Source organism: Erinaceus europaeus, chromosome 3 (assembly GCF_950295315.1).
Source record: "Erinaceus europaeus chromosome 3, mEriEur2.1, whole genome shotgun sequence".
NCBI classification, from domain to species: domain Eukaryota; kingdom Metazoa; phylum Chordata; class Mammalia; order Eulipotyphla; family Erinaceidae; genus Erinaceus; species Erinaceus europaeus.
The window spans coordinates 107,048,014-107,069,687 of record NC_080164.1 but is presented as its reverse complement, the minus strand read 5'-3'; the positions used below and the strand labels follow the sequence as shown (position 1 = coordinate 107,069,687).

Genomic DNA, 21,674 nt, shown 5'->3' with positions numbered 1-21,674 from the left:
CAAGGCCCAAAGTTTTGGGTCATTTATTTCAGAAACCCTGGGATGTGAATATAGTAACAGAGGGCACTGAGTCTCAGCCTTCATGCTCAGTGAGGCCTCTGAAATCCAGCAGAGCATAACATAAGAGCTAGGTGTTTCCAGTAAGTGGGCATGGGGGGCACTTTTAAGTTGCCAATGTCACTAGACATAGAAGGTAGCTTTGTCCAACTCCCCAAGGTTGAAGCTATAAAAAAAAGAGACCTATTAGAGAGGCCTTTATTCTAGCCCCTTACAAGAACAGCCAAGTCCAAACCACTCTCCTCCAGTCCCCTCCCATACCCAGGGTTTTTCCAGTAAGACTTCAAGTTATTCAGATCAGGATTTTCCCTTCTTTCCCCATGAGGCTGCTCTCCTTCAGCCTAGGAGCTTAATAGACAGAGATAAAGCCCAGGACACTGACTGCAGTGGGCAGGGCAGTTCACCAGGGAGCTCTGTATCCAGACAGTGAGGAATTTATATTCCAAATGAGGGAGACAAACTGAGAACACCATTTGGGAAAACTGCTCAACTGCATCTATCCCTCTCTCTCTCTCTCTCTCTCTCTCTCTCTCTCTCTCTCTCTCATTCTCACTCTCACTCTCTTCTTTTTTCTAGTGGTCTCCTGAATCCATCTGCTCTTTTCTGTGCTCTTCTCAGAGCACGGAGGGAAGGGTGTACCACCATGATGCCTGGGTAGGGTCTCTACCACAGTCCCTGAAGGCGGCTCAGTGTTGTGCTTCCAAGGGAATCTCCAAAGCCTGGCAAATGAGCACCAGGCCAGCTGTTTGAAGCCAGGGAGCCCTCTGAGGAAGAAAAGGCTGCCCCACTTGTTCAAGAAGTGGAGTCAGCACTTCCAGTGTTCCCAAATCTCACCCCCTAGTGGTTGTCAAACACTATCAATGTTGAACATGCTAAAAGATTTCTCTAAGCTTACCTGCCCCAGACTGACTTAGTTTCAGATAGAAAAAAGAGACTGAGACAGAGAGGAAGAGGGAAAATGTGGAAGCTGTCATGGTCAGAAATGACAGGAAGTACCTGGGGGAAGGAAACTGCAGATGTGGCTGTGGCTTAGAAAGGAGGTGAAGGTGGGGCTGAGATGTTTATAAGCTACACCTGTGAGCATAGCTCAATTGGTCTCTCTCTTGGCCTAACAAGAGAATGTTCTGAATTTTCCTGAATAAAATTTAAAACTCCTGGGAGTCTGGCTGTAGCGCAGCGGGTTAAGCGCAGGTGGCACAAAGCACAAGGACCGGCATAAGGATCCTGGTTCGAACCCCGGCTCCCCACCTGCAGGGGAGTCGCTTCACAGGCGGTGAAGCAGGTCTGCAGGTGTCTATCTTTCTCTCCTCCTCTCTGTCTTCCCCTCCTCTCTCCATTTCTCTCTGTCCTATCCAACAACGACGACAACAACAATAACTACAACAATAAAAAACAACAAGGGCAACAAAAGGGAATATATAAATAAAATAAAATAAAAAAATTTAAAACTCCTGAAAGTCATGCTTTCTCCTCAATTGTTTGTCGGTATTATGTGTAAAGAGTCTTTAAATACGTGGGGAACAAACTTGACCACCCAAAAGAGAAGCTTAATGCAGTGAGGTGGGGGGACAATGGGTGGCACGCATGACAAAGCAGGTGCACTAACTACATGAGCTACCCTGTCAGTCCACCAGATGGGTTAAAAAAAATTTTAAATCAGGGAAAGCCCTTGCTACAGTTAGGAATGGGTCCAAAGCTTCCCTAATCTGAATCTTGGTTGAATGATAGATTTTATACTCGATATGTGCTAAGATTATTTTTTCACAACTTCTGTGAGTTCATAGATGTAGCTTCCAGACAGTACTTTTCACAGGGACTGGTGTGCATAAGTACTTAATGCCTCTTACAGACTGTCAGAAGCCCAGTTAAATCAAGCTTCCTGTCTGGTGGTGCAACAGGGACTCCAAAGGCCCAGGGCTAGTAGAGACTTCTCCTCAAATACTTTAACATTAGATTATGCAGTGGTTGTGGGATTTCTCTGCACTATAAACATCTGAGGGTTGCCAACACCCCAACCGTAAATGGTCAGGTGAGGACTGGGAACACAGCATCAGAAATTTGAGTTGGCTCATAAGGGTTCAGAGTGAATCCCAACGAGGATAACATAGTATATAAATGCACGCGCGCGCACACACACACACACACACACACACACACACACAAGAATTTCTACAAAGGGGTTGGTAAGAAAGCTCACCTGGGAGGGTGCCTGCTTTGCCACGTGTGCAAGACAGGGTTGAGCCTGGTTCTTGCTGTAGTGCGGGAAGCTTCTGTGCTATACTATTTTTCCTTATATCTCTCTGTCTCTTCTCCTCTCTGATAAAGGCACAGCCCCAGATAATGACAACAACAAAATGGTGAAAGCTGTGCTCTTCTGAAATTATTTCTCTCTGTCCTATCCAATAAAATGAAAAAAAGATGGCCACCAGGAGCAGTGGATTTGTAGTGCCTGCACCCAAAACTAGTGATAACCCTGGAAACCAGAGAGAGAGAGAGAGAGAGAGAGAGAGAGAGAGAGAGAGAGAAAGAGGCACCTCCAGCTCACTTCACAGTGTGTGATGTTTCCCCTTGCAGGTGAGGAGAGAGGGCTAGAACCTGCATTGTCATGTATAACAATGTATGTACTTGACCTGGTCCACCACTTCCCAGCCCCAATAAATAAATCCTGAATGGCTTAAACACTTGTGTTATTTCTACCATAAGGTCAGCATATTTAACTCAAATCTACGGTTTCTAGGGCATAAGACAAAAATTCCGTACAACACAATCACTAATGTAAACTGCTTCAATTGCGCTGTTTGGCTAGCAAATAATACAGATAAAGTTTGTGTTAGATTCATGCTTGCGATTGCAGCTTCTGATTAGACCCAGGGGTGACTAACATTTGATTTTCTTTTCCAAACTTGGGGAAACAACACACCACTTATGCACATGCATATTGACTTATACTCATTTTCTTGATTCAATGGCATTGAGCAGTGGTTTCATCTCCCTGTGAGGAAGCAAGAACCCCAGCACCTTATAGGCAACCTAGACCAGAGTATCTATGGACGGAGATTTCCTTTGTCTTTATAATGTTAAAAATCTCCTCTTTATACAGTCTTCGAAAAGTTCCATTTCCCTTTAATGAAATTTAGCAGCTTGGTAAAAGTGAACTAAAAAAGGGGCCAGGTAGTGGTGACTCACCTGGCTAAACGCACACATTATAGTGTGCAAGGACCCGGGTTCAAGCCCTTGGTCCCCCCCACCTGCAGGGGGAAAGCTTCATGAGTGGTGAAGCAGGGCTGCAGATGTCTCTCTCCCACTCTCCCTCTCTATCTCCCCTCTCTCAATTTCTGTTTCTTTTTCTCCCCCCCCCCCCAGTGTTGTTGTAGGTATTATTGTTGTTGTTATTGATGCTGTCACTGTTAGGACAGAAAGAAATGGAGAAAGAAGGGGAAGACAGAGGGGAGAGAAAGACAGACACCTGCAGACCTGCTTCACCACCTGTGAAGCAACTCCCCTACAGGTGGGGAGCCGGGGGCTCAAATCAAGGTCCTTACGCAGGTCCAGGTCCTTGTGTTTTATGCCACGTGTGTTTAACCCACTGCGCTACTGCCCGACTCCCAATTTCTGTTTCTATCCAATAAATAAATAAATAAATAAATAAATAAAAATTGAATTGAAAGGTATCACATTTACTTGCTTCTATTTTCCAACCACTTACTGGGAAGTGCAATACAAAGTGTTTTACATTTTTCAATGCATTAAGTAATTCAAGTGTTAAACATTTTCTTATGGGATATATTTAAATTAATGTCACATGTTCTGCAAATACAGTATACTTGGTGTGATTGGTAATATGTACATGTCTCTAATAATGCTATTTACCAATAATGGAATTATTAAAAATTAACACTAAAAATGTTATGACAATTAAATTAGAAACAAACAAAAAGAACCAAATGTGTAATCTGGAGGGTTTTTTTTTAATGTTTTCTTATCTTTATTTATTTATTGGATGGCCAGCAATGGAAAGAAAGTGGGAAGACAGGGAGGGTCAGAGACAGAGAGACACCTGCAGCCCTGCTTCACCACTTTTGAAGCTTTCCCCCTGCAGGTGGGGACCAGGAACTTGAACCCAGGTCCTTGCACATTGTAACATGTACATTCAACCAGGTGCTCCACCACCAGGCCACTACTCTGGAGTTTTTCAACTGCTCACTTGTGTCTGTAGTGAGGGACAGGAGACAAACCAGTTCTATACTCAATGGCAGAGTCCAGATAGCTCAGTCAGCTTCATAAGAGAAGAAGGTAAAAGCAATTACTGAAACTTAAGTTTTGGAACACTGATCCAACTACAGTTTCATGGCTGAGCTGGAATTATGTGGGCCAAATTAACTGAGATGTTTACTCACTTCAAGTCAATGTGAAGCACCAATGAAAACTCAGTTGTGACTAGTCACCAATCAAGGATTAAAAAACAAAAAAAGTTCCTGTTCCAGAATATTTCATAGTCAGAATATTTCACAGTTATAGATAACTGTGTTATCTATAACTGTTGACTCCTATCCTGCCAATTTATCAGAAGGAATCAGGGAAAAATCAACATATACTATGGGATTTAGTGCCAATTTTCTATTTTTATTATGAAGCTAGCATCAGAGAGAAGAGAAAAATTATTTCTTTCTGATATTGAAATAAGTTTCTCCAAGGAGGAAATCAAATAAATGACTTAGACTCCAGAATCATTTATCTTTTTTAGTTGACAAATATATTACATCTATAAGACTCCATCCTTGCAGAGGAAATGCTCATACTGACTTAAATAGAAAATTTAGAAGGGACCAAGTGGGGGGTTTACCTGGTTGAGTACACATGTTAAAATACACAAGGACCCAGGTTCCAGACCCCAGTCTCGACCTGCAGGAGGAAAGTTTCATGAGTGGTGAAGCAAGGCTGCAGGTGTTTCTCTGTGTCTCTCTCCCTCTCTATCTCCCACTTCCTCTTGATTTCTAGCTGCATCTATCCAATAAATAAATAAAGATAATTAAAACTATGGAATAAAATATGAATAAAAGATCCAAATTCTATGCACTGTTGACTAGAATTCAAGCCAAATCCATCTAACTTTCCTCTGAAAATGTTCACTCTTGTTAGTGAGAACCAAACTTAAGTGATTTTTACATAGAAAATAGCAAATGATATGACAGGTGTAATCCATGTTTAAAATAATTATTCCCACAGAAGGTTATGTTATCTTACTGCAGTTCTCAAGTTACCTAGTCATATAATTTTCCAAATGAAAATACCATCAGTATGACTGGCTCAAATGTATTTCCTCAGATTTAGAAGAATGAGTGGTTGAAATCCAATAGAATATATTATGACCACCTCTTATTTTTAGAACTTCATTAAAATTTTAAGAAAAAAATTCTGACTTTATAAAACATAGTCTGTGCTGTGCAATTTCAACGTTACAGATGAAGTTGAAAGGATATTATACACATATACATATATAGAGAGACATTGAGTGTTTTATGAAATGAAAAAATCAGATAGACCTTAGTTAAAACTATAGCTATATACATTTGCAAATATTTCTTGATTCTTGATATATGAATATAATAATTTGTCATTTTGGGGCTTCAAAATGATTGAATATTGATAATTCTATATGGTTTCATTGAACAAGCAGACTTCACACTTAAGAACAGAATGATGGGGCCTGGTTGAGTGTACATATTATCATGTGAAAGGACCTGGGTTTGAGCCCCACTCCCCACCTGTAGGGGGGAAGCTTCACAAGCAGTGAAGAAGGTCTGCAGCTGTCTCTTTCTATCTCTCCCTCCCCTCTCTCTGTCCTATCCAATGAAATTGAAAGGAAAAATGGCCACCAGGAGCAATGGATTTGTAGTGCCAGCACTGAGCCCCAGTGATAACCCTGGTGGGAATAGGACACCTTCTGCACCCCCAAAAGAAATCTGGTCCATTTATCTCCCAGAGGGGGATAAATGTTAGGGGAAGGTGACTAGAGGGCTCTAAACTCCAAGTCCTAGAGAGGAAAAAGGGAAAAAGAAAGGTCATTCAGAAGCAGCAATACATATAGGTATGACTTAGAAAGGAAGAGAAGGCAGGACCATAGGAAAAAAGGATATATATAGTCAACCTATATCTATGACCTTGGGAGAATTACAGTTTCCAGTGGAGGGAATGGGGACAAAGAACTCTGTTGCTGAAAAATGTGTGGACTTATTCTCTTGTTATGTTGTAATTTTGGAGTTGAATATTAAATTACTAATAAAAATCAGTAAAGAAAAAAAAGAATAGAATGAAAATTGAAGTAAAATAAGAGAAATAGGGGCATCTTTATGTGTGATTTGGGGTGTTACAGTAGGAAACACAGTTATTAATGACTTAACACCAAGTTCAGCATAGTACCAGAATAGCTAGACAGACATGTTGGGGGTGGTGGTGGGAGGGAGACACACCAGGCTAAGCAAGCATAGTATGAAGCTCAAGGATCCACATAAGGCACAAGGATCTGGGTTTGAGCTCTCCCTCTCCCCACCTGCAGGGGGAAGCTTCACAAGCAGTGAAGTAGGTCTGCAGGTGTCTGTCTTTCTATCCCCACCCCCCTTTTCTCAATTTCTCTTTGTCCTAGCCCATAAAATGGAAAAAATGGCTGCCAGTAGTAGTGAATTTCTAGTGCCATCACCTAGCCTCCAAGAAAACCCTGGAGAAAAACAAACAAAAAACGTGCTATAACTATTTTTCAGCTCTCAATATTTAGACTTAAGAGGACAGATGACTTGGGAAATAAGAGGTGGTGATACATCCATTTGCATTCTTAAGCGGTTGGGTTTGTTTTCTAAAGTTTCATGGGACACATCGAGGATCCCTAAGTCATAATTATTAAAAAAAAAAATTGATTACACTCATTTCAATGGAGAACTAGTCAACTGTAATGATAGACTCCTAGCATAATGTTCCAGTAATTCTAACTCACAGAAAGATAAAGGAAAGAGTATTTATTGACCAATGAAACAGCCCAGTGGGTTGAGCATAGATCTTATATTTCTGAGTTTACTGACTCAGGAGACCAGACTTTTCTGACTTCTTTCATATATATATTTATCATGTGATTTAAGTAGTTAATATTTTTAGAGGAGTCCAGTTAAGCGCAGGTGGTGCAAAGCACAAGGACCGACATAAGGATCCCAGTTCGAGCCCCCGGCTTCCCACCTGCAGGGGAGTCACTTCACCGGTGGTGAAGCAGGTCTGCAGGTGTCTATCTTTCTCTCCCCCTCTCTGTCTTCCTCTCCTCTCTCCATTTCTCTCTGTCCTATCTAACAATGATGACATCAATAACAACAGCAACAATAAGTACAACAATAAAACAAGGACAACAAAAGGGAATAAATAAATAAATATTTAAAGAGTGCTTGCCTTCAGGTAATATATTTTATCCCCCATCTCCTAATTTTCCTTTGAATTTCCTAAATCATGAACTGCTGTGACACAAAGCTATCATTACATCTTAATAGAGGTTTGGTGAGATGAGGTTAGTTCCCAAATAAAGGTAGATTAAGTTTTTCAGGGTGAGGCTTTCCTGAGTTTTCCACTTGCAAATACATTTTATCAATATCATGATGTTATTAGTGGGGTTTTACCTCTCCTTTTTACATAGAAAGACAGACAGAGAGAAGGAGGGAGAGCTACTGCAGCACTAAAGCTTCTTCCAGTGCACTGGGACCAGGCATGAACCTGGATCCTGAACATGACAATACAGTGTTTAGGTGAGCTGCCTTGCTGTCTCTAAGCAATTAAATATGTTTCACAATAGTCTCCAAAGGAAGAATGATATCAGTCATAGCACTGTTTGCTAACCTACTTAACCACAAAGTGTTTTGGGGTTCTGATTTCATTCCTTAAATTCTGTTTAAAAGACACTGGTGGCTCACTGAACACTCTTAAGTTGAATAATATGGCTTCTTCATACACGGCAGTGATGTGTATGGTGAATCTGTTAGGCTAAGACTGGGAAGATTAACTGGGAACCATTTATACACAAAGTGGACTAGAGAATAAGGATGAAGAACTTTATCCAGAGGAACAGGGAGAGCCAGTACAGACACCAATGAAGAAAGGATAGGATGGTAAGCTTTTGCATCTGTGCTTTAGACCTTCAACTACCGTGTGACTGAATTACTGAGGAGAAAGGCTGAAACTGGTGGAGTTCATAAATAGTCTTATTAGGAAATATGTTCTTCATGTGTTTTCAATGGAAAATTGGGGGATAACGGGTAAATTGTATTAGATGAAGACACACGTGTTCACTTAAGTAATATTTACTTTATTACTTAAATCATACGAGAAATTTATATATATGGGTGGGGGTCAGATCACCACTCTGGTACATGTGATCTCAGAAACTGAACCATCTTTCCTTCTTTTTAAATGAAGATTTTTAAATTGTTTTTTTTATTATATTTATTTGGTAATTAGATAGAGACAGCCAGAAACTGAGGGAAGAGAGTGATAGAGAGGAAGAGAGACAGACACCTGAAGCACTGCTTCACCACTTGCAAAGCTTTCCCCCTGCAGGTGGGGACTGAGGACTCGAACCCAGGTTTTTGTAATGTATGAACAACCACGTGTGAGTGTGCTGCTACCTACTTCCTCCTTCCTTCCTTCCCTCTTTCCTCCCTCCCTCCCTCCCTTCCTCCCTCCCTTCCTCCCTCCCTCCCTCCCTCCCTTCCTTCCTTCCTTCCTTCCTTCCTTCCCTCCTTCCTTCCTTCCTTCCTTCTCTCCTTCATCTCCTTCCTCTCTTCTCCTTCTCTTTTCATTCTTTTTCCTAATAAGGTCCATCCTTTGCTAACCAGTCAAATGCTGAAGACTTTCAAGAATGAAAACAGCCATGAGCTGAGCACCAGCTGCAGCTATGACACTGACACTGTCACAGGGCCCCACAGATGACACATTTGACACAAGGTAAGAAGGCAGATGTGGACTGGTCAAACAGCTCACTTGGACAAAGTGCTGCTTTACCATCTGTGTGGCCCAGGTTCTAGACTGATCTCCACTGCCTTGAAGGAAGTTTTGGTGCTGTGGGCTCTCTTCTACTTTCTCCCTCTCTCTACTTTCTCTTTCTTTATCTTAACAAGAAAAAAAAAGTGCAAGTAAAAAAGAAGAAAGACATGTTTGCCTCACATTCCCCAACAGATTGTCTCTTCTAAGAAAAGGAATGATTTTGCTTTACAAGTTTTGCTTTGTTTTGTTCTGTTTTTTTTATTTTTTTATTTTTTTGTCTTGACCTCATATGCTGATTCTGTCCACACTTAGTTATGTGATTCAGGGCAAGACAGCTTCTTCATTCTGCTGAGTGTCAAGTTTCTTCTTTACAAAAGGAGGATCCTAAAATTATGTCTCAAGATGCCTGTGGAGACTGCATGGTACACCACACAGGATGTGTTCACTCTGAGGCTCGGAGCTCTTTCTATGATTCTTGCCTTGCCCCTGCGATGTTGTTAATAGAAGAATTAAAGGGTAACAAGGAAAATCTTGGGGACCTAGGTTTTTGAAACTCCCTTGATTCTTCATAGAAGAGTGATTTTTTTCTTTATTATTTATTTATTTATTTGGTAGTGAATCGTGGATACCATGGAAACAGAGGCTGCGATGACTTCAAGTAAACAGAAAGCAAGCAGGCAAACCTGCTGTTTTTCTTACAGATGTGTCCATCCATCTTCAGGAGATTGCGTGATGTTGTAAAGGAGCACAGGTCCCTACTGCTGTATAACCAAATTGACAGTCTTTGATTATTGAAGATCTCCCAACTACCTAACATATGGTCTATTCAGTTTTATAGTTTTCTTTATTTACTCACATATGTGTAAGAAATACAAATGCTTTTTTTTTTTTAAAGAGATTTACTTATTGGGACTGGGAGCAATGCACCCAATATAGCATACACATTACAGAGCCCAAGGCCCAGGGTTCAGGGTATGTGTTTGGGGGGCGGGTGGTTTACAAGACATCATGTGGTTCTGCAAGATTGCCTCTCCCATTGCATCTCAATTTCTCTCTATCCTATCAAATAAAAGAAAAAATCGGGGCAGGCGGTGGCACAGCTGGTTAAGCACACATATTACAGTGCTCAAGGACCTGGGTTCAAACACCTTGTCCCCACCTGCAGAAGGAAAGCTTCACGAGTGGTGAAGCAGGGCTGCAGATGTCTCTCTGTCTCTTTCCCTCTCTATCTCCTCTCCCCTCTCAATTTTTCTCTGTCTCTATCCAACTATAAATAAATGAAACTTGTTTAAAAAAGAACAAATGACCACTAGGAGCAGTGGGTTTAACACACAGGCACTTATTTTCTGTAACTTTTCTCTCTCCTATCATCTCAGAATCAAACGGATTTTTAAAATGCTAGGAAATTTTTCCTGAGTGGTAATCTAGTCAAAGACTTAAACTTTCCTAACATTTCTTGCTCTTAAAAATCCCTAAGTCCCTAGTGATTACTTTTCTGAGTTAGGAGGTTGGGAATAGAGTTGGTGGCATGTGTGGTGTGGAACTATATCCATTTTATGGGACATGACTAAGAGAAATTGAGAGAGGAGGGGGAAGTAGAGAGGGAGAGAGAAAAAGACACCTGAAGACCTGCTTCACCGCTTGTGAAGTATCGCCCCTATGGATGGGGAGCAGGGGCTTGAACCCAGATCCTTGAGCATTGTAACGTGCACTCAACCAGGTGTACACCACCTGGCCTCCATTATGGGACATTCTTTATGCACCTCTGCATGCCACAGTGTCTCCTTAGATCACTACTTACCATGTGTTCATATATGTTTATGAAAAAGAGAAAGAAGAAAGGTTCCTTGCACATGTCATGCCAGGGATCAAAGTTGGGACCTCATGTTTGAGAGTTCAACCTTTGGCTCACTGCACATGCCTTTTATTTCTTTTCCCAAATAACTTTGTTGGGGATATGATGGTTTACAAGACAATAGTTGATGCGTGGGTAGAATTTTTCATCTGCCTGTGGTAGGTGTCTCCACACCACTCCCACCATCAACTTAAATCCTTCTCCACCCTTCTGCATTGGGTCCTGTCCACCTGTTCCTATCTTTGTGGGTTCCTTGTTTTGGATATTTAAACTTAAAAATGTTTTTCTAGATGGGTCCCAGATTTTGGTCATCATTATCAAAGGCTTTATCGACCACTGGAATCTATCAACCAATCAATAAAATACACACAAAAAAAGAAGAAAATACAGTGATGATGATGATGATGACATTAAGTCATTACATTTAGAATTTATTTTCTTAGAAAAAATGAGATATAATCTAAGCTATCTAGTTTTTCTGGTTCTTTTCACTCCTCCAATTGAATCTTATACTTACTCCCACCATTATCTTTCCTTCTCCATTTTTTCCAGTTGAATACATTGTGCTTTCTGCCTGTATTGAATAAGTGATTTCTCTCAGTAACTGAGAGACTATAACATATTAGAAGATGTACTAGGTGTTTGGGTATTTCCTAGTCTCTGTTTGAATTCATTAAATGGATCTGGTAATTGCTTTATGTTGAACTATGATAAAATCAAACACTTTGAATTTTAAATAACTATTAAATAGGGGGCTGGGCAGTGGTGCATCAGGTTAAGGGCACATAGTATGAAGCACAATGACCTGCACAAGGATCCTGCTTCAGGACCCCGGCTCCCTACCTACAGGACAGTCAATTCAAAAGCGGTGAAGCAGGTCTGCAGGTATCTCTCTGTCTCTCCCCTCCTTTCTTAATTTCTCTCTGTCCTACCCAATAAAATGGGGACAAAAAATAGCCACTGGAAGCAGTGGGTTTATAGTGCAGGCACTGAGTCCCAGACAGGCAAAAAAAAGTCTTAAAAATAGCTATTAAGTAAGAATATATGTACCACTATATTCTTACTTGGGCTGTTTATAACAGTGAAATCATGGAATCAATCTAAATGATGATTCACAGGCAACTGAATACAGAAGTTGTGGGTTATGGGGCTGGGGAGACAGTATAATAGTTCTGTAAAAGACTTTCATGCCTGAGGCTCTGAGGGCCCAGGTTCAATCCCCAGCACTACCATAAGCTCCCCACCTACAGGAGAGTCACTTCACAGGGGGTGAAGCAGGTCTGCAAGTGTCTATCTTTCTCTCCCCCTCTCTGTCTTCCCCTCCTCTCTCCATTTCTCTTTGTCCCATCCAACAACAACATCAATAACAACAACAATAGTAACTACAACAATAAAACAACAAGGGCAACAAAAGGGAATAAATAAATATTTAAAATAAAAAAGAAAATGAGAGGAGAGGAAGAGATAGAGAGGGAGAGAGACAGAGAGACACCGGCCGCCCTGCTTCACCACTTGAGAAACTTCCTTCCTACAAGTAGGGACCAGGAGCTTGAGCCTGAGTCCATGTGCACTGGAATGTGTACGCTTAACTAGGAGAGCCACCACCTGTCCCCCTGGCCAGTATTTTTTCTATATTCTCTTAGCATTCTCAATTTCCCTTCAAAACTGTTTAAAATTTCCAGATGTGCACATACTACTTTTCACAAATGATAGCATTCTGCTGTCTCAAAATTATCTATCTTTTAGTTGTCTACCTTGTGAAGTGGCAGTGGATGGTATATGGAGATTATTATCCAATGGGACTGGTATATTCATCCTTTTTCTGGTATTAAATGTAACAAATGCTCCCAGTATGCCAGTATTTTGTTAGATACTACTCTTCTCTTAAAATTGGTGATAAAGATGCAATGCACTGAGATCTATATTGTATTCTATTCCACTTACAAGCCACAACAGGAGTGTGTAGGTATCTGAATCTATACAACCATCCCCAAGCTATCTGTCACCCAGAATTGACTGAAAACAGGTCAGACATCTGGGCTTAAAAATATACTTTTGGTCACTTCATAATGAACTGGTATTTTGTATCATGGATGCATCCAATACTGTTCTTTTTTTCTTTTAAAGATTTTATTTATTTATTAATGAGAAAGATAGGAGAGAGAAAAAGAACCATACATCACTCTGGCACATGTGCTGCCGGGGATTGAACTCGGGACCTCATGCTTGAGAGTCTAGTGCCTTAGCCACTGCACCACCTCCTGGACCACCCAATATTATTCTGATGTGGAAATAATAAAAATAGAATGCTTTGGTTGGGAAGTATAGATTGACCTGACAATGCCCGTGCCCAGCAGAGAAGCAATTACAGAAGACAGACCTTCCACCTTCTGCACATAACAATCCTGAGTCCATACTCCCAGAGGGATAAAGAATAGGGAAGCTCCCAATGGAGGAGATGGGATAGGGAACTCTGATGGTGGGAACTGTGTGGAATTGTTCCCTTAATCTTGTCAATCATTATTAAATCAATAAAAAGAAAAGAGAGAAAGCCAAAAAAAAAATCAAATGTTCGGGGGTCGGGCGGTGGCACAGTGGGTTAAGCGCACATGGCGCAAAGCGCAGGGACCGGCCTAAGGATCCCGGTTTGAGCCCCCGGCTCCCCACCTGCAGGGGAGTCGCTTCACAGGAGGTGAAGCAGGTCTGCAGGTGTCTATCTTTCTCTCCCCCTCTCTCTGTCTTCCCCTCCTCTCTCCATTTCTCTCTGTCCTATCCAACAACAAAGCAACGTCAACAATGGCAATAATAATAACCGCAACGAGGCTGCAACAACTAGGGCAACAAAAAGGGGGAAAAATGGCCTCCAGGAGCGGTGGATTCATGGTGCAGGCACCGAGCCCAGCAATAACCCTGGAGGGAAAAAAAAAAAAAATCAAATGTTTTACAAAAAAAGAAAGTAGCTTTTTTTAAAACATGTTATGTTTTACTAAGATGATTAACACAGCATGAAACTCCCAGAAATGGCTACTATCAGCATAGCTTTGTTCTTATTTCTCATCTTCCTACACAAGCATTTTTTGTTAATGCCATTAATCTTTCCTTACCGGCAACTTGATGACTTCAGTAAGGCTCTGCCTTAAATTTTGTTCCTCTTACCTTTCAAACATTCTTGCCTGAGAGTTTTACAAATGAGGAGCGGAAATTGCTAAAACTCAATTCGCCTGAGTTTCTGTGCACATCTGGTGGAGTGATTTGCAGAGTAATTAGACTGGGAGTTGGGATTCCGTGAAGCCAGTGACTGCAGCAGAATCCCCAGTACCTCACTGTTCTCAGCTGGTAGACCCTGGGCACCCTGACAGCTGAGTGAGCTGCCTTTCACTCCCTGAGACCATCATTAGCACAGCCCATGCCTTACTAGACTTCTCAGTCCACTCTATCAGCCTGATCTGTTCCTTTTGCTCCAGGACCTCAGTCACTCTTTAAGTGAGAGGCTTTGATTGGGATGTCTGTCAAGTGTTAGCTAATTCTCTATGCTAGCCAGGTTAATCCAGTATTTAGTTATAAGCATGAACTCAGGAAAAGCTGTATTTGATAGTCACATGATATTTCATTGTGGTAGGCAGAGATATTTGCAAAGGGAATTGAAAATGAAGAAGTGCTTATTCTGGGGTCAGGCGGTGGTGCACCATCTTAATTGAATGCATCACCATGCACAAGGATCCAAGTTCAAGCTCCTGGTCCCCACGTGCAGGAGATAAGCTTCATGGGCAGTGAAGCAAATACTATGGGTGTATCTCTTCCTCTCTGTCTCCCCCTCCCCTCTTAATTTCTTTCTGTCTTATGAAATTAAAAAAAAAGGGTGGAGATAAAACAAACACACAAAAACCCCAAAATACTGCCAAGGGGAGTGGTAGATTCCTCATGCAGGTACCAAAATCCAGCAATTAACCTAGTAGTAATAATATAATTAAAAAATATATTTTTTTTAGATTAGGGGGATTAATGGTTTACAGTCAAGAGTAAAATACTGCAGTTGGTACATGTGTGACTTTTCTCAGTTTTCCACATTAAAATCTAACCCCATTCCCCCCCGACCTCTTCTAGGAACTGAATCCCCCTCACATCCCAGAGTTCTTTATTTTGGTGTAGTACACACTCCAGTCCAAGTCTGCTTTGCGTTCTTATTTCTCAACTTCTGTCTATGAGTGAAATCATCACATATTCATTCTTCTCTTTTTGGCTTATTTCACTCCCATTTTAAAACACTTCTCAGAGGCCCCACAGTTACCAGCAGTGTGTGTGAATGAGAACTCCACAGTGACCTAGACAGGTGAAATTCACCTTTCAGGACACAGAGACCTGACACCTCCTGAGCACACAAGTAAAATCCAGGGCAGGTTTAAGACATTGAAGATTAATTCAGTCTTTAATCTCACTACTGAGCTTTATAAACATGAATTTTGTGCTTTTTTTTTTTTTATGTGGTACTGATAAATGAACCTAGGAGAGAGAGAGAGAGAGAGAGAGGGAGAGAGGGAGAGAGAGAGAGAGGGAGAGGATGTGTGAGAGAGAGAGTAAAAGGATAACGGGAGAGGCACAGAGAGAAATGGGACTTAAGGCCAGGTGGTGGTGGACCTGGTTGGGCACACGTGTTACAATGTGCAAGGACCCAGGTTCAAGCCCCCAGACTCAGCCTGTAGGGGGAAAACTTCACAAGTGGTGAAACAGTGATGTGGGTGTCTCTCTGTTGCTCTCTATCCTTCCCTTCCTCTCAATTTATGGTTGTCTCTATCAAATAAAGAAAGATACGAAAAAAGAGAGAGAGAGAGAAGAGGGACTCCATAGTCCATCCCCACCATGCACAGAACTCCTGGGTGCCACCCATGGTGCTTCAGTATGATACTGGACCCCAAACACAAGGCATGAATGCTGCCTAGTGAGGCATCTCCCACTGCCATAACTCCAGGTCATTCCAGTAGGACTCTAGTCAGAATTGACTGCTCCTATCTGACCATACACTGAGTGAAAGAAGAGCCCCAAGAGCACAGCCAGGCTGATCCAAAGCTGTTTGACAAAGCACAGCTGCCTTCTCAGTTCCACAAAGGAGGAGAACAGAGCAATACAATGATACAATGATACAATGATACATTGTATTGATACAATTGATACATTGTATCATTGTATACAATGATACAATGCTGAGCTCCTGGTTCTCAGCAGCCCTTTAAGGACCAGGGAAAACTCACCAGAAGTTTCATCCACCCTCTCATCCACGGTGTGGTCCTTCTGGTGCACCCACTCACTGTTGCACTTGAAATAGATTTGCGTGGCGGGGCTGGCTTTACAGTAAAGGTTCACTGGCTTGTTCTTCACGATATAGGCCTCTTCTGGCTCAATGAGGAAGTGGGGCAGAGGCTCCGGGGGGTCTGAAGGAAAACTTTCTGGGAGTTCGTGAAAAAAGTCATCATCTGGGCAAGACAGAAAGAAAGAGGAAAGGGTTAAAACACACACACACACACACATGTCCATGTACATTTGATTTGCTGCACAAACACAATTCATAAAGGATCTAGGTAGGCTGGTGTTGGGAAGTGAAGGTAATTAGCACATGGGTGACATCAGCCTGACAAACATACTACGGACTTGTGCAAACTCACAAGGGATTGTGGGTGTGCAGGAAGTGATTTAAGCCAGTGTCTGGCAGAAGTTCTCTGTTCCTGCTGCCCTTGCCTGCTCACCTTCTCCCTGGACCCACCATGCCACTTCCCCCTGGGCCTGAGCTTGTGTAGCTGAACCTAGATTCTTGTACATCATAGCCTGTGCACTCAAGCAGGTGTGCCACCATCTATGAATCCCCCTCCCTCTTTCTCTCTCTCTTTGGTCATCACTAGGGCTTCACAGCTTCAGGCTGACTTTCCCTTATTTTCTCATTTCCCTTTATTGGGGGTCCAATTGTTTTCAATACAGTCATTATCACACAGATACAGCCTCTCATCTCCCCAGGCTAGGTGTCTACAGACACTGTCACTCCCAACCTAGTTTCTTTTCCAATGGACCATAAGCCAGATTGACTTTTCCACATAGACAGAAGGAGACACTAGCTTGGGGATGGGGTGGGGTGTACTGTGTCTAGAGCACTGGATTTAAAAGCATGAAGTCTTATGTTCAAGCTTTCTTTGTTTATTTTAATAAGTCATTTTTAACAAACAAGCCAGCAAATTCTCTTCCACCAAAATGACAAAAGGAAACTTTTGCACATTGAAACATTCAACCAGGTTATAATGATTTGCACTTAACTAAGAGAAAATTATCTATAGCACACAGCCTCAGATCCAAGCTTCTCCGGGGAGATTTAGGACATCTGCCCTGTGCTTTTGCTCCACACGCAGAGAGAGGAATCAATTTGTCCATTTTTGCCAATGATTCTATGCAACAATTCTGGGTTTTTAATGCCAGCAATGTATAACAAATGCTGAATACTGGAATGAAATCCCTCTGAAGATAAGCAGTCACTAAATTTTATATATATGATAGAAACAAAAAAGGGGGGGAGAGAGAGAGATTGACACAGGGAAAGAGAGAGGGGGAGGGGTGGGGGAGGGGGAGGGAGAGGCCCTAGAAGCTTAACCTGGGTTGTGCACATGACAAAGCGGTGTACTATCCAAGTGAGCTGTTTCAAAAGTCACATTTTTATACTCTTGCTTTTCACAGATGCAGTATTAGCACTGGGCAATTTATTCAAGGTCAGTCACAATCTTATCAAAGCACTGATATTATACTAATGACAACTTCGATCATTTTTTTTTTTACCACCAGGATTGAGTTCAGCGCCTGTAGGGCTCAACTATTCCTATCAGTCAGTCTCTCTCTCTCTCTCTCTCTCTCTCTCTCTCTCTCTCTCTCTCTTCTACCTTTTGTTATAAAGTGAAAGAAAAATTGAGAGTGTGAGGCTGCAGATAGAACATAGAAGCTTATGGATGGCAACAAACTCATGCCTGAGGGTTATGTTCCAGATTCAATCCCCAGCACTACCATAATGCAGAACTAAGTATCTTTGTGATAGGAAGGAAGGAAGAAAGGAAGGAAGGAAGGAAAGAAGGAAGGAAGGAAGGAAGGAAGGAAGGAAGATAAAGAATGAGGGAGGGCCAGGTGGTGGTGCACTCGTTTAAATGCACATAGTACAAAGTGCAAGGACCAGAGCAAGGATCCCGATTCAAGCCTCTGCTCCCCACCTGTAGCAGGGAAGCTTCACAAGCAGTGAAGCAGGTATGCAGGTGTCTCTCTCCCTCCCCCTCCTCTCTCAGTTTCTCTGTCCTGTCCAAAAAAATGAAAAAAAAAAAAAGCTACTGAACAGTGGATTCATAGTGCAGGCACTGAGCCCCATCAACAATCCTGAAGGTAGAAAAAAAAGTGAGGGAGTGGGGAGAGATACAGAGAGAAAGACACCTGCAGCATTATTCCACCACTCCTGGAGTTACCCCCTGCAGGTGGGGATTGGGGGCTTGAACTCAGGTCCTCGGGCTTGGTAACATGTTCGTTCTACCAGGTGAGTCAGCACACAATTCTAGCTTTGACCATTCTTAAATGTTTTGCAAGGTTCTTTAGTATTTAACTGCAAGGTGGTGAGATCTACACTTGTAACATGGCTGAAAAATCCCTGTGACCTGAGCACACCTGGTGGCACACCTGGTTGAGTGCATACATTACAAAGTGCAAGGAAGGTTTGAGTCACCAGTCCTCTACTGCAGAGGGAAAGCTTTTCAAGTGGTGAAACAGGGCTGCAGGTGTCTCTTTCTCCCTCTCTATCTCCCCCTACCCTCTGAATTTCTGGCTATCTCTATGCAATAAGTAAAGATAATTGAAAAAGAAAATCTGTGATCCATGCAGAATGGAAAATCAGGGGTTCTTGTCCGAGTGGAGAAATAACTATGATGGTGATGATGGGGCATTAAGCCCATCACAGGACCTCTATAACAGTGCTGCTCCTCCGCCCAGGATGAACCCTGCTGCACATGTCAGATCCTGACAGTCTATTGCATGGGAACTAAAATGACACACTGATGAGTGTGGATCCTGCTTGGAACTCTCTTCCTAGCTCCCTGCTAATTAGGGTAATTACATGTTCTCTAAAACCCCACTACTTCTTTTTGTAGGTGGAAAGAAGGAGGAGGAGGTGGAGGGAGAGGCTCCAGGGACCATGGCACTGAAGCTTCCTTCAAGGCAGCAGGGGCCGGGTTCCACTGGGGTCATGAACATGGCAAAGCAGCAGCACACTATCCAGTTGCTATTTCTTTTCTTTCTTTCTTCTTTTGATTTTTTATATATTTATTTATTTATTCATTCCCTTTTGTTGCCCTTGTTGTTTTATTGTTGTAGTTATTATTGATGTTGTTGTTGCTGGATAGGACAGAGAGAAATGGAGAGAGGAGGGGAAGACAGAGAGGGGAAGAGAAAGACAGACACCTGCAGACCTGCTTCACCACCAGTGAAGCACTCCCCTGCAGGTGGGAAGCCGGGAGCTAGAACCGGGATCCTTAGGCCAGTCCTCGTGCTTTGCACCACCTAGGCTTAACCAACTGCACTACTGCCCATCTCCCTTTTGATTTTTTTTTTTTTTGTATTATCTTTGTTTATTGGATAGACACAGCCAGAAATCAAGAGGGGAGGGGGAGACAGACAGAGAGAGAGAGAGAGAGAGAGAGAGAGACCCACAGCCCTTTTCACTACTTGAAAAGCTTTTGTTCTGCAGGAGGGGACTGAAAGCTAGACTGGGGGCATGTGTGCCCAACCAGGTGAGCCACTGCTCATCCCCCACCAGGGGAGCTACTTTACTGGTCCTGTTAACCTAAGTATCTGAAGACAGTCCTACAGTGTTGTGAATGCTGGTCATTAGAGCAATGCCGAGCAGTAACTTCAGGCTGAGGACTCATCCCTAGCAGTACCCCACAGGGCTCTAAGCTGTATTGTGTCCAAAGGCACTACTGAATCACTGACAGCTGCTGTACTGTTCTTTGGTCAAAAAGAGGCAGCCAGTTAAGCTGATGACATATTTTGCTGTGTCTATGGAAAGGAGCAAAGCAATTTCCAGAGCTGGATTTGCTTGGTGCACTGAGTTCAATATGCACATCTGATCCAGAGGTGACATCATCATCCACTACCACTCTCTCCCAACACTTTACTTTCCCACTTTCTACCTTGACTCAATAACAGCGGTGTCATTCTTATTTTGTTTATTTATTTATTTATTTTGCACAGAGGCAGAAAGGCAAAATAGATAGTGGAAGAGGCCATAGCATTGAAGCTTCCTTCAATGCAGCAGGGGCTGAGCTGGAAGCTGGGTCCCACACATGGCAAAAGCAGTGCACTGTCCAGGTGAGCTGTTTCAGCCCTGGTGCCATTCTTACCTTGACCCCAGGCACATCTCATCCTTTTCCTTCCTGCTATTTTACAGGGGGATTTTTTGGTTTTGGCTTTTTTTCCCATTGATACCTATCAACAAAAACTTTGCTCTCTGAATTACTTGGATTACATGCTTTCATTTCATCTAATTCCTGACAGAAAATATTACACTGTGAAAAACACTAGTCTGGGAAGCTTTTAGAGGTTTGCCTGGCTCTGTGACTATCTATCAAGCCTTTATTTTCTTCAGCTTCATACAGAACTTTCTATACTTCAGAATCACAAGTCTTAAATTATTATTGCTTATATCATAAAATATAGGACCATTATCCTTTTTGTCTGAGACCTGAAGCGTATTCTTCTGAAATGGAATTTACTTCCAAATGATTCAAGAGCAATTTAAAATGAATGACTGCAAAGCTAATTTTATCTGCATTTGTCTCCCCATCCATCAGAGAGAAAATTCATGATCTATCATAGCGAGAGGCAACTAGAATTAAGTACCTCTATGAGACCCCAGCTTATTTTTTAATATTTTGATTAAAATATCCTTTGGAAGACAAAGAACATGGTCTATATTTCAAGCAGCATACTAATGGATCCATCATTTAAATTTAAATAGCTGACTGTATACTGCCTTAAAGGTACTGCACCGGCTGGAAGTACAAAATGATTTCTAACTCCACAAGAAATAAACTCTATCTGCTTTTGAATAAATATGTGTGAAGTCAGGCATATATATTCTTAATGGTGGCATGGAGTTAGCACACTCTGTGGCATACAACTGGGTGAAAAGTCTCCTATTTAGTTTATGTCTTCTTGATCTCTTCTACTTTTTCATATATATATATCTATATATATATATATATATATGAAAAAGTATATATTTTTAAAAGTATATTTGAAATATATATATATAAAGTATATATATAATATATTTATTTACTTTTGCCTCTGGTCACTGACAAAGAGAAATTGAGGGGGACGGGGGAGACAGAAGAAGAGAGAAAGAGAGACACCTGTAGACCTACTTCACCAATGCTACTGAAACGTCCTCCCTGCAGGTGGGGAGTGGGGGCTCAAACATGGATCCTTATGCAGGTCCTTGCACTTATACTGTATGCACTTAACCAGGTGTGCCACCGTCTGGCCCCTTGTTTGTTTGTTTGTTTACTGGTTAGCAGAGTGATTAATGGAACTTGGTAGCTGTACACACAGTTGTTGTTAAAATTCGGAGGCTCTTGCCGTGGGGGTCTAGTATGCTTTTTAGTATGCTTTTTGTCGTATGCTTTACATTGGTTTGTTCTAGCCCTCCCCCGCCAAGAGAATTGGATCAGTCCTATTAATTTCG

At 42.0% G+C, this 21,674-nt stretch overlaps 1 protein-coding gene across 2 annotated transcripts in view; it reads right to left on the bottom strand.

Moving 5' to 3' along the window:
- Window positions 1–21,674, bottom strand: part of UNC5C (unc-5 netrin receptor C) — a 409,388-nt gene that overhangs the window by 152,210 nt on the left and 235,504 nt on the right. For both annotated transcript variants that reach the window (XM_060187721.1, XM_060187722.1), the window contains exon 2: window positions 16,171–16,392. In XM_060187721.1, the coding sequence (XP_060043704.1) occupies window positions 16,171–16,392 (222 nt within the window). The remainder of the gene's footprint in view (window positions 1–16,170; window positions 16,393–21,674) is intronic.